Consider the following 13,944-nt stretch of genomic DNA (forward strand, 5'->3'; position numbering starts at 1 on the left):
GAGAGTGTTTGGATCAAGGCTAGGGTTTTTTAAGAATAGGAGAGATGACTGCATGCTTGAAGGCAGAGGGGACAGTGCCTGATGAGAGGGAGAGATTGAGAAGGTGGGAAAGATGGGAACAGGCAGAAGGAGAGAGGTAGCTGAGGAGACGGAAGGGTATAGAGTCAAGAGTGGAGGTGGTAAGAGGAGAGGAACGAATGAGGGCCATGACTTCCTCATCAGATGCATGGGAGAAAGATGTAAGAGTTGGTGAGAGGGATGGGGAGGAGTGGTAAGTTATAGGAGGAGGCTGGTTGCTGATGGTCTGGTGTGATGTGATGTCCTGAAGTATGGAGTCAATTTTGGACGTGAAGTAAGTGGCAAAGTCAAGAGCAGAGAGTGAGGAGAGGAGACGAGGTGGAGGTGGTCAGAGGAGTGAGTTGAGAGTGGCAAAGAGGTGCCGGGGGTTGGAAGACTGGGTGGAGATGAGGTTCTTGAAGTATGACTGTTTAGCAAGGGAAAGGGCAGCACTGAAGGATGAGAGCATAAGTTTGAAATGGAGGAAGTCTGCCTAAGAGCGTGATTTCCTCCAGTGTCGATCAGCAGTACGTGAGCATTTTTGCAGATAATCTGGTGCATTTGGTGTGCCAGGGTTGAGGTGTTAATTTGCGATGGTGAATAGTGGTTGGTGGAGCAACAGAGTCAAAAGCAGAAGTAAGGGATGCATTGTATATGGAAGTGGCTTGTCCAGGGCATGAGAGTGAGAGAGAATAGGAGAGAGAAGTGAGTCAAACAGGGAGGAAAGGAATGTGGTGTCAATAGCCTCAATGTTACGCTTAGTGATGGTAGCCTTAGGAGGTAGAGATGGGGAAGCAGAGAGAGATAGGTTAAAGGAGAGCAGGTGGTGGTCAGAGAGGGGAAATGGGGAGTTGGAAAAATCAGAAATATCACAACAGTGAGTGAAGACCAGATCCAGTGAGCTCCCATTCACATGGGAGGGTAAGGAGGTCCACTGGGAGAGACCAAGTGAAGAGGTGAGGTTAAGGAGTTTAGAGGCAGGGGATTGTGTGGGGATATTGATAGGGATGTTGAAATCACCTAGGATAATGGAGGGAATGTCAGAAGAGAGGAAGTGAGGAAGCCAGGAAGCATAGTTGTCGATTAATTTGGAGGCAATGCCAGCTACTCTAAGATAGACTGGTTGGAAGAGGCGCTTAGCATGGACCTTAAATGTAGAGAATGTAAGGGACGGTTCTGGTGGTATGAGTTGGTAGGAGTAACTAGAAGGCCTAAAAACACCTATCACTCTTATAAACACCCCATATACTGGTTCCATACCATATCAATCCACCATTTTGCATTTTTTAAACCAAAATATTAACATGTCATTATTGGCCAACTAAAAATAATTTGTAATTGTCTAATTAGTCATTAAGGGTGGTGTGCCAGTGATTCTAAACCAAGTCCCAACATTTGTACCTTAAAATAGGGATTTTCCCCAAATTTGCACCTGCTCAGGAGGTGGGGGAAAAAAACTTCAAATTGAATAGGTCCATTTTCACGAGTCACGATAAAAGTTTATTTTACATGTGAAAGCGGGTTATTGCAGCTACAGTACTTGAATTCCTCCTTAGTGTTGGATTGGCCGGCAGAGGAAGACTGTAGCATGACTGTAGCATGTTGTTGGTCAGCTTACCATTTATTGCAATACGTGGAAGTGGCAGTCCATGTTCCCTTTACCTAGAATATCATTACTAGTGTCTTGTGAGTGCAGAGGATCAATGTCTTTGCACTTCTTTCAACATCAAGAATACTGATCCTCGTATGTACCAAAAAAGACTCAGAATCACAATTAAATCTATTTCTCGTAGTCCGTAGTGGATGCTGGGGACTCCGTAAGGACCATGGGGAATAGACGGGCTCCGCAGGAGACAGGGCACTTTAAGAAAGAATTAGGAATACTGGTGTGCACTGGCTCCTCCCTCTATGTCCCTCCTCCAGACCTCAGTTAAGGAAACTGTACCCGGAAGAGCTGACAGTACAAGGAAAGGATTTTGGAATCCAGGGTAAGACTCATACCAGCCACACCAATCACACCGTATAACTCGTGATAAACTTAGCCAGTTAACAGTATGAACAAGAACAGAGCACCAGATCAACCTGATGCAACCATAACATAACCCTTATTTAAGCAATAACTATATACAAGTATTGCAGAAGAAGTCCACACTTGGGACGGGCGCCCAGCATCCACTACGGACTACGAGAAATAGATTTACCGGTAAGTTAAATCTTATTTTCTCTAACGTCCTAGTGGATGCTGGGGACTCCGTAAGGACCATGGGGATTATACCAAAGCTCCCAAACGGGCGGGAGAGTGCGGATGACTCTGCAGCACCGAATGAGCAAACACAAGGTCCTCCTCAGCCAGGGTATCAAACTTGTAGAACTTTGCAAAAGTGTTTGAACCCGACCAAGTAGCTGATCGGCAAAGCTGTAATGCCGAGACCCCTCGGGCAGCCGCCCAAGAAGAGCCCACCTTCCTTGTGGAATGGGCGTTTACTGATTTTGGAGGCGGCAATCCAGCCGCAGAATGAGCCTGCTGAATCGTGTTACAGATCCAGCGAGCAATAGTTTGCTTTGAAGCAGGAGCACCCAGCTTGTTGGATGCATACAGGATAAACAGCGACTCAGTTTTCCTGACTCCAGCCGTTCTGGCTACATAAACCTTCAAAGCCCTGACTACATCCAGTAACTTGGAATCCTCCAAGTCACGAGTAGCCGCAGGCACCACAATAGGTTGGTTCAAATGAAAAGAGGACACCACTTTTTGCAGAAATTGCGGACGAGTCCGTAATTCTGCCCTATCCATATGGAAAACCAGATAGGGGCTTTTATGTGACAAAGCCGCCAATTCTGACACACGCCTTGCCGAAGCTAAGGCCAATAGCATGACCACCTTCCACGTGAGATATTTTAAATCCACGGTTTTAAGTGGCTCAAACCAGTGTGATTTCAGGAAACTCAACACCACGTTAAGATCCCAAGGTGTCACTGGTGGCACAAAAGGGGGTTGAATATGCAGCACTCCCTTTACAAACGTCTGAACTTAAGGAAGAGAAGCCAGTTCCTTTTGAAAGAAAATGGATAGGGCTGAAATCTGGACCTTAAAGGACCCCAATTTTAAGCCCAAAGTCACTCCCGACTGTAGGAAGTGAAGGAAACGGCCCAGCTGGAATCCCTCTGTAGGGGCATTCCTGGCCTCACACCAAGCAACATTTCTCTAACGTCCTAAGTGGATGCTGGGGACTCCGTAAGGACCATGGGGAATAGCGGCTCCGCAGGAGACTGGGCACAAAAGTAAAAGCTTTAGGACTACCTGGTGTGCACTGGCTCCTCCCCCTATGACCCTCCTCCAAGCCTCAGTTAGATTTTTGTGCCCGAACGAGAAGGGTGCACACTAGGTGGCTCTCCTGAGCTGCTTAGTGAAAAGTTTAGTTTTAGGTTTTTATTTTCAGTGAGACCTGCTGGCAACAGGCTCACTGCAACGAGGGACTAAGGGGAGAAGAAGCGAACTCACCTGCGTGCAGAGTGGATGATCACAGGCCCAGCCATGGATGGGTCCCAGAGCCGCGCCGCCGGCCCCCTTACAGAGCCAGAAGACTTAAGAGGTCCGGGAAATCGGCGGCAGAAGACGTCCTGTCTTCAATAAGGTAGCGCACAGCACCGCAGCTGTGCGCCATTGCTCTCAGCACACTTCACACTCCGGTCACTGAGGGTGCAGGGCGCTGGGGGGGGGGCGCCTTGAGACGCAATAAAAACACCTTAGATGGCTAAAAATACATCACATATAGCTCCTGGGCTATATGGATGCATTTAACCCCTGCCAGTTTTTCCTTAAAAAAGCGGGAGAAAGGCCGCCGAGAAGGGGGCGGAGCCTATCTCCTCAGCACACAAGCGCCATTTTCCCTCACAGCTCCGTTGGAGGGAAGCTCCCTGGCTCTCCCCTGCAGTCCTGCACTACAGAAACAGGGTAAAACAAGAGAGGGGGGGCACTAAATTTGGCAGATTAATAATACAGCAGCTATATAAGGGAAAAACACTTATATAAGGTTATCCCTGTATATATATAGCGCTCTGGTGTGTGCTGGCAAACTCTCCCTCTGTCTCCCCAAAGGGCTAGTGGGGTCCTGTCCTCTATCAGAGCATTCCCTGTGTGTGTGCTCTGTGTCGGTACGTTGTGTCGACATGTATGAGGAGGAAAATGGTATGGAGGCGGAGCAATTGCCTGTAATAGTGATGTCACCCCCTAGGGGAGTCGACACCTGACTGGATGGTCGTATGGAAGGAATTACGTGATAGCGTCAGCACTTTACAAAAGACTGTTGACGACATGAGACAGCCGGAAAAACAGTTAATACCTGTCCAGGCGTCTCAAACACCGTCAGGGGCTCTAAAGCGCCCGTTACCTCAGATGGTCGACACAGACCCAGACACTGACTCCAGTGTCGACGGTGAGGAAACAAACGTATTTTCCAGTAGGGCCACACGTTACATGATCACGGCAATGAAGGAGGTTTTGAACATTTCTGATACTACAAGTACCACAAAAAAGGGTATTATGTGGGGTGTGAAAAAACTACCCGTAGTTTTTCCTGAATCAGATGAATTAAATGAGGTGTGTGATGAAGCGTGGGTTTCCCCCGATAAAAAACTGCTAATTTCTAAAAAATTATTGGCATTATACCCTTTCCCGCCAGAGGTTAGGGCGCGTTGGGAAACACCCCCTAGGGTAGATAAGGCGCTCACACGCTTATCAAAACAAGTGGCGTTACCGTCTCCGGATACGGCCGCCCTCAAGGAGCCAGCTGATAGAAAGCTGGAAAATATCCTAAAAAGTATATACACACATACTGGTGTTATACTGAGACCAGCAATCGCCTCAGCCTGGATGTGCAGTGCTGGGATGGCTTGGTCGGATTCCCTGACTGAAAATATTGATACCCTGGACAGGGACAGTATATTATTGACTATAGAGCATTTAAAGGATGCATTTCTATATATGCGAGATGCACAGAGGGATATTTGCACTCTGGCATCAAGAGTAAGTGCGCTGTCCATTTCTGCCAGAAGAGGGTTATGGACGCGACAGTGGTCAGGTGATGCGGATTCCAAACGGCATATGAAAGTATTGCCGTATAAAGGGGAGGAGTTATTTGGGGTCGGTCTATCGGACTTGGTGGCCACGGCAACGGCTGGGAAATCCACCTTTTTACCCCAGGTCACCTCTCAGCAGAAAAAGACACCGTCTTTTCAGGCTCAATCCTTTCGTCCCCATAAGGGCAAGCGGGCAAAAGGCCACTCATATCTGCCCCGGGGCAGAGGAAGGGGAAAAAGACTGCAGCAGGCAGCCTCTTCCCAGGAACAGAAGCCCTCCCCCGCTTCTGCCAAGTCCTCAGCATGACGCTGGGGCCTTACAAGCGGACTCAGGTACGGTGGGGGGTCGTCTCAAGAATTTCAGCGCGCAGTGGGCTCACTCGCAAGTGGACCCCTGGATCCTGCAGGTAGTATCTCAGGGGTACAAATTGGAATTCGAGACGTCTCCCCCTCGCCGGTTCCTGAAGTCTGCTTTACCAACGTCTCCCTCCGACAGGGAGGCAGTATTGGAAGCCATTCACAAGCTGTATTCCCAGCAGGTGATAATCAAGGTACCCCTCCTACAACAGGGAAAGGGGTATTATTCCACGCTGTTTGTGGTACCGAAGCCGGACGGCTCGGTGAGACCTATTTTAAATCTGAAATCCTTGAACACTTACATACAAAGGTTCAAATTCAAGATGGAGTCACTCAGAGCAGTGTCCCAATTTGCCCTTCTCACCAAGGGTACCTCAGGTTTGTGGTACAGAACTGTCACTATCAGTTTCAGACGCTGCCGTTTGGATTGTCCACGGCACCCCGGGTCTTTACCAAGGTAATGGCCGAAATGATGATTCTTCTTCGAAGAAAAGGCGTCTTAATTATCCCTTACTTGGACGATCTCCTGATAAGGGCAAGGTCCAGGGAACAGTTAGAGGTCGGAGTAGCACTATCTCAAGTAGTGCTACGACAGCACGGGTGGATTCTAAATATTCCAAAATCGCAGCTGATTCCGACGACACGTCTGCTGTTCCTAGGGATGATTCTGGACACAGTCCAGAAAAAGGTGTTTCTCCCGGAGGAGAAAGCCAGGGAGTTATCCGAGCTAGTCAGGAACCTCCTAAAACCAGGCCAAGTGTCAGTGCATCAATGCACAAGGGTCCTGGGAAAAATGGTGGCTTCTTACGAAGCGATTCCATTTGGCAGATTCCACGCAAGAACTTTTCAGTGGGATCTGCTGGACAAATGGTCCGGATCGCATCTTCAGATGCATCAGCGGATAACCCTGTCTCCAAGGACAAGGGTGTCTCTCCTGTGGTGGTTGCAGAGTGCTCATCTTCTAGAGGGCCGCAGATTCGGCATTCAGGACTGGGTCCTGGTGACCACGGATGCCAGCCTGAGAGGCTGGGGAGCAGTCACACAGGGAAGAAATTTCCAGGGCTTGTGGTCAAGCCTGGAGACATCACTTCACATAAATATCCTGGAGCTAAGAGCCATCTACAATGCTCTGAGCCTAGCAAGACCTCTGCTTCAAGGTCAGCCGATGCTGATCCAGTCGGACAACATCACGGCAGTCGCCCACGTAAACAGACAGGGCGGCACAAGAAGCCGGAGGGCAATGACAGAAGTTGCAAGGATTCTTCGCTGGGCAGAAAATCATGTGATAGCACTGTCAGCAGTGTTCATTCCGGGTGTGGACAACTGGGAAGCAGACTTCCTCAGCAGACACGACCTCCACCCGGGGGAGTGGGGACTTCACCCAGAAGTCTTCCACATGATTGTGAACCGTTGGGAAAAACCAAAGGTGGACATGATGGCGTCCCGCCTCAACAAAAAACTAGACAGATATTGCGCCAGGTCAAGGGACCCTCAGGCAATAGCTGTGGACGCTCTGGTAACACCATGGGTGTACCAGTCAGTGTATGTGTTCCCTCCTCTGCCTCTCATACCCAAGGTACTGAGGATCATAAGAAGGAGAGGAGTAAGGACTATACTCGTGGCTCCAGATTGGCCAAGAAGGACTTGGTACCCGGAACTTCAAGAGATGCTCACAGAGGACCCGTGGCCTCTACCTCTAAGAAAGGACCTGCTCCAGCAGGGACCCTGTCTCTTCCAAGACTTACCGCGGCTGCGTTTGACGGCATGGCGGTTGAACGCCGGATCCTGAAGGAAAAAGGCATTCCGGATGAAGTCATCCCTACCCTGATCAAAGCCAGGAAGGATGTAACCATACAACATTATCACCGTATTTGGCGTAAATATGTTGCGTGGTGCGAGGCCAGGAAGGCCCCTACAGAGGAATTTCAACTGGGTCGTTTCCTGCATTTCCTACAAACAGGACTGTCTATGGGCCTAAAATTAGGGTCCATTAAGGTTCAGATTTCGGCCCTGTCGATTTTCTTCCAAAAAGAACTGGCTTCAGTTCCTGAAGTACAGACGTTTGTCAAGGGGGTACTGCATATACAACCTCCTTTTGTGCCTCCAGTGGCACCTTGGGATCTAAATGTAGTTTTGGGATTCCTAAAATCACATTGGTTTGAACCACTTTCCACTGTGGACTTAAAATATCTCACATGGAAGGTGGTAATGCTGTTAGCCCTGGCTTCAGCCAGGCGTGTCTCAGAATTGGCGGCTTTATCCTATAAAAGCCCTTACATAATTTTTCATACGGACAGGGCAGAATTGAGGACTCGTCCTCAATTTCTCCCTAAGGTGGTTTCAGCATTTCACTTGAACCAGCCTATTGTGGTGCCTGCGGCTACTAGGGACTTGGAGGACTCCAAGTTGCTGGACGTAGTCAGGGCCCTGAAAATATATGTTTCCAGGACGGCTGGAGTCAGAAAATCTGACTCGCTATTTATCCTGTATGCACCCAACAAGCTGGGTGCTCCTGCTTCTAAGCAGACTATTGCTCGCTGGATTTGTAGTACAATTCAGCTTGCACATTCGGTGGCAGGCCTGCCACAGCCAAAATCTGTAAATGCCCATTCCACAAGGAAGGTGGGCTCATCTTGGGCGGCTGCCCGAGGGGTCTCGGCTTTACAACTTTGCCGAGCAGCTACTTGGTCAGGGGCAAACACGTTTGCTAAATTCTACAAATTTGATACCCTGGCTGAGGAGGACCTGGAGTTCTCTCATTCGGTGCTGCAGAGTCATCCGCACTCTCCCGCCCGTTTGGGAGCTTTGGTATAATCCCCATGGTCCTTACGGAGTCCCCAGCATCCACTTAGGACGTTAGAGAAAATAAGAATTTACTTACCGATAATTCTATTTCTCATAGTCCGTAGTGGATGCTGGGCGCCCATCCCAAGTGCGGATTGTCTGCAATACTTGTACATAGTTATTGTTACAAAAATCGGGTTATTATTGTTGTGAGCCATCTTTTCAGAGGCTCCTCTGTTATCATGCTGTTAACTGGGTTCAGATCACAGGTTGTACGGTGTGATTGGTGTGGCTGGTATGAGTCTTACCCGGGATTCAATATCCTTCCATATTGTGTACGCTCGTCCGGGCACAGTATCCTAACTGAGGCTTGGAGGAGGGTCATAGGGGGAGGAGCCAGTGCACACCAGGTAGTCCTAAAGCTTTTACTTTTGTGCCCAGTCTCCTGCGGAGCCGCTATTCCCCATGGTCCTTACGGAGTCCCCAGCATCCACTACGGACTATGAGAAATAGAATTATCGGTAAGTAAATTCTTATTATTTTCGCCATATACGGTGATAATGTTTAGCCGTCACGTCCTTCCTAGCCTTTATTAGCGTAGGAATAACCTCATCCGGAATGCATTTTTCTGCTAGGATCCGGCGTTCAACCGCCATGCCGTCAAACGCAGCCGCGGTAAGTCTTGGAACAGACAAGGCCCCTGTTGCAACAGATCCTGTCTGAGAGGCAAAGGCCATGGGTCCTCTGTGAGCATTTCTTGTAGTTCCGGATACCAAGTCCTTCTTGGCCAATCCGGAACAATGAGTATTGTTCTCACTCCTCTTTTTCTTACGATTCTCAGCACCTTGGGTATGAGAGGAAGAGGAGGAAACAAATAAACCGACTGGAACACCCACGGTGTCACTAGTACGTCCACAGCTATCGCCTGAGGGTCTCTTGACCTGGTGCAATACATTTGTAGCTTTTTGTTGAGGCGGGATCCCATCATGTCCACCTGTGGCAGTTCCCATCGATTTGTAATCTGTGTGAAGACTTCTTGATGAAGTCCCCACTCTCCCGGGTGGAGGGTCCACAGGACCCCAGGGGCGTATCTACCCATTGGCCAGGATGGCACTCGCCAGGGGCACCAGCCGAGCAGGGGGCGCCGCCCAATGCTGCCACCCTCGGCCAATGGGTGGAATCCCTTAAGTCGTAGTGTCTGGCAATACCTGGTGTGCCGAGCTGCCTGTGCATTGCCTGGGATGGAGGGCGGAGGATCGCTCAGCAGGCAGGAGCTGGCGCCGGTGTCCGGCACCGCAATGCACTACAGGGAAGAAACTGAAAAACTACAACTACCAGCAACCCTTGCTGTCGGGAGCTCCTTGCGGCAAGGGCTGCTGGGACCTGTAGTTTCTTCACGTAGTTTGGTGCGGCGCTGGACACCGGCGCCAGCTCCTGCCTGCAGAGCGATCTTCTGCCCTCCATCACAGGCAGCTCGGCACAGCAGGTATTGCCAGACACTATGGCTATCTGCTGGGATGTTGTGGGGTGGGGACTAGGGCTATGTGCTGTGTGGGGAGGCTATGTATGTGCTGGGAGTGGAGGAGACTACTGCTATGTGCTAAGGGCGGACTACAGCTATGTGCTGGGAGGGGGATGGGGGCTATGGTTATGCGCTTGGGGAGGTGAGGGGCTATGTGCAGTGAGGGGGACCTTGGCTGTTTATGCTGGCAGGGAACTATTGTGATGGGAGGGAGGTGGGGACTACTGTATGGATGTGTTGGGAAAGGTGGAGACTACGACTATGTGCTGGGGGGACTATGGCTATGTGTTGGGGAGGTGGAGGATATAGCTATCCACTGGGAGCGGACTATGGCTATGTGCTGAGAGGGGGATGGGGACTATGACTGTGCTAGGAGGGGGGAAATAACTATGTGCTGTGTTCTGGTGGGGGCTATGTGCTGAGGGGGGACTACAGCTATGTACATTTGAATAGGAAAGTTAGGTAGTGCACTGCACTTCTTTGCACTACTATTTGATTATACTACCTGGCCTTGGGTGGTATTGCCTCAGCCAGGTCAGGCCCTGCTGATATCTCCTCAGTGTTATAAGAATTACTGTGTGGGCATAATGTGTAAAGGGAACTGCTATGGTGTGCGCATGATGTGTATAAGGGGTACTACTGTGTAGCATAATTTGAATTGGGGGTCCCTTTCTTGCACAAGCACCTTCCCTATTTATGGGGGGGGCACCAGTCCCTTACTTTGCCAGGGGCACACGGACCCCTACATACACCCCTGCAGGACCCTTCTGGCAGAAATCGACATTGTATTTATTCTAGAGCCCAGTAGGCTAATGTCTCTCTGGGCATCTCTCATATATAGGACCGCGTCTTTTATATGCCCCAGGGTCAGTAATATAGTATCCTTGTCCAAGGTATCAAGTTCCTCAGATAAAGTATCTGTCCATGCTGCTACAGCACTACACATCCAGGCCGACGCAATTGCCGGCCTTAGTAGGGTACCTGAATGTGTATAAATGGACTTCAGGATACCTTCCTGCTTTCTATCCGCAGGATCTTTTAGGGTGGCCGTATCCTGTGACGGCAGGGCTACCTTCTTAGATAAGCGTGTCAAAGCTTTGTCTACCCTAGGGGAGGATTCCCAGCGTAACCTGTCCGTTGGCGGGAAAGGATACGCCATAAGCAACCGTTTGGAAATCTGCATTTTTCTATCTGGAGATTCCCAAGCTTTTTCACATAACTCATTTAACTCATGTGAAGGGGGAAAGGTCACCTCATGCCTTTTTTCCCCAAACATATAAACCCTCTTGTCAGGGACTAGGTTTTCCTCTGAGATGTGCAATACATCCTTCATTGCTATAATCATGTAGCGGATGGCTTTAGCCATTTTAGGCTGCAACTTTGCATCATCGCCATCGACACTGGAGTCAGAATCTGTGTCGATATCTGTGTCAACAATTTGGGATAGTGGGCGCTTCTGAGACTCTGACGGCCTCTGCGCTGTAGAAGCAGGCATGGGTTGAGACCCTGACTGTCCCAAGGCTTCAGCTTTATCCAACCTTTTATGCAAGGAATTAACATTATCATTTAAAACCTTCCACATATCCATCCAATCGGGCATCGGCGGCGATCCCACATTCATTTGTACCTGCTCTGCTTCCACATAGCCTTCCTCGTCAAACATGCCGACACAAGCGTACCGACACACCACACACACAGGGGATGCTCTATTTGAGGATAGAACCCCCACAAGGCCTTTTGGAGAGACAGAGAGAGAGTATGCCAGCACACACCCCAGCGCTATATGTCCCAGGAATTACACAGTAACTTAGTGTTTACCCAGTAGCTGCTGTATATACTGATTTTGCGCTAAATTTATGTGCCCCCCCTCTCTTTTTACCCTCTTTTTACCGTGAATCTGCAGGGGAGAGCCTGGGGAGCTTCCTCTCAGCGGAGCTGTGGAGAGAAAATGGCGCTGGTGAGTACTGAGGAAGAAGCCCCGCCCCCTCAGCGGCGGGCTTCTGTCCCGCGATTTTGTGTAAAATAATGGCGGGGGCTCATGCATATATACAGTGCCCAACTGTATATATGCCCACTTTGCCAAGAGGTCTCTAATTGCTGCCCAGGGCGCACCCTTTCCCCCCTGCGCCCTGCACCCTACAGTGACCGGAGTGTGTGGGTTTAATGTGGGAGCAATGGCGCACAGCTGCAGTGCTGTGCGCTACCTCATGTGAAGACTGGAGTCTTCTGCCGCCGCTTTTGAAGTCTTCTTGCTTCTCACGCCGGCTTCTGGCTTTGCGAGGGGGACGGCGGCGCAGCTCTGGGATCGGACGACCAAGGGTGCGTTCCTGTGTTCAATCCCTCTGGAGCTAATGGTGTCCAGTAGCCTAAGAAGCATGACCTATCCACAGTTAGTAGGGCTTCTTCTCTCCCCTCAGTCCCACGTAGCAGAGAGTCTGTTGCCAGCAGACCTCTCTGAAAATAAAAAAATCCTAACAAAATACTTTCTATTCAGCAAGCTCAGGAGAGCTCACTAAAGTGCACCCAGCTCGTCCGGGCACAGATTCAAACTGAGGTCTGGAGGAGGGACATAGAGGGAGGAGCCAGTGCACACCAGTATTCCTAATTCTTTCTTAAAGTGCCCTGTCTCCTGCGGAGCCCGTCTATTCCCCATGGTCCTTACGGAGTCCCCAGCATCCACTTGGACGTTAGAGAAAGTGAGCTGTAATCAGCGGTGCAAGTATGCGGGTACGGGTGGGTACGGCGTACACTTAAGAATTTCGCCGTGGGTACGCCGTACCCACACCGACGGACCGCCGCTTGCTACCGCTGATGTGAGGGGAGGAGAGCGCAGCCTGCGCCTCTCCTGCCCTCAGTGTCTTCATTCAAATCAGCGCCGCCCGTGAGCCAATCAGAGCTCGCGGAGCTTTGATTGGCTCACGGATCGGCGCTGAATATTGAACTCACCCGCCGGAGACTGAGGGGAAGGAGAGGCGCAGGCTGCGCTCTCCTCCCCTCACACACGGGAGACAACACAACAGCAGCAGCGGTGAGCTAGGGAAGGGGGGGGAGGCAGCACTGTGGGGGGCAATGTATACTTGGCACTGTGGGGGGCAATGTATACCTGGCACTGTGGGGGGCAATGTATACCTGGCACTGTGGGGGGCAATGTATACCTGGCACTGTGGGGGGTAATGTATATCTGGCACTGTGGGGGGTAATGTAAACCTGGCACTGAGGGGGCAATGTATATCTGGCACTGTGGGGGGCAATGTATATCTGGCACTGTGGGGGGCAATGTATATCTGGCACTGTGGGGGGCAATGTATATCTGGCACTGTGGGGGGCATTCGTGTATCTGGCACTGTGGGGGGCATTCGTGTATCTGGCACTGTGGGGGGCATTCGTGTATCTGGCACTGTGGGGGGCATTCGTGTATCTGGCACTGTGGGGCATTCGTGTATCTGGCACTGTGGAGGGCATTCGTGTATCTGGCACTGTGGGGCATTCGTGTATCTGGCACTGTGGGGCATTCGTGTATCTGGCACTGTGGGGCAACGTGTATCTGGCACTGTGGGGCAACGTGTATCTGGCACTGTGGGGGTCATATGTGTATCTGCCCCTCCCCATATGTGTATCACGCCCACATTTTCATTGGCCACGCCCATATGGCATTTGGTCACACCCATTTTTTGGCGCGCGCGCCCACAGTACCTGTAACACATATTTTTCTACTTGCACCACTGGCTGTAATCTACAATGTACCCTTTAGCAGCACACATTCCTGCAAACAGTTTCTATACCCTTGAAGGGAAGTCTAAAATAAAAGAGATATTATCAGGAGATTGGCAATACACACAGAGGTACAGAGGTGGAACCAGAACCCTAAAATGAGGATACTTTGCCCGAGTACAAGACTGATTACTGGACCCTTTGTCACTGGCACAGACAGACTGAGTTATCTACCCATTTTATCATCACTGGTATGTAAGCAGCATTGTAAAGTTGCCAAGCAAGTTACATAATGGGAAGAACAACAACTTACCTTGGCTGAAAATCAGTGGCTCCTCTCAGGGATACATGAGTACTGTGGTCGTAAGACGTCACTCCTTTTATAGTCCAGATTTCAGAAAGGCATTGACTTACAGTCTCAATTTCCTGCAGAA

The 13,944-nt window shown here is 50.2% G+C and overlaps 1 protein-coding gene across 8 annotated transcripts in view; it reads right to left on the reverse strand.

Moving 5' to 3' along the window:
- FAM13C (family with sequence similarity 13 member C) overlaps nucleotides 1–13,944 on the reverse strand; it is a 914,350-nt gene that overhangs the window by 190,142 nt on the left and 710,264 nt on the right. For all 8 annotated transcript variants that reach the window (XM_063961752.1, XM_063961754.1, XM_063961756.1 and 5 more), the window contains one exon: nucleotides 13,824–13,936. In XM_063961752.1, coding sequence (XP_063817822.1) covers nucleotides 13,824–13,936 — 113 coding nt within the window. The remainder of the gene's footprint in view (nucleotides 1–13,823; nucleotides 13,937–13,944) is intronic.

The sequence above is a fragment of the Pseudophryne corroboree genome, chromosome 3, assembly GCF_028390025.1.
Source record: "Pseudophryne corroboree isolate aPseCor3 chromosome 3, aPseCor3.hap2, whole genome shotgun sequence".
NCBI classification, from domain to species: Eukaryota; Metazoa; Chordata; class Amphibia; order Anura; family Myobatrachidae; genus Pseudophryne; species Pseudophryne corroboree.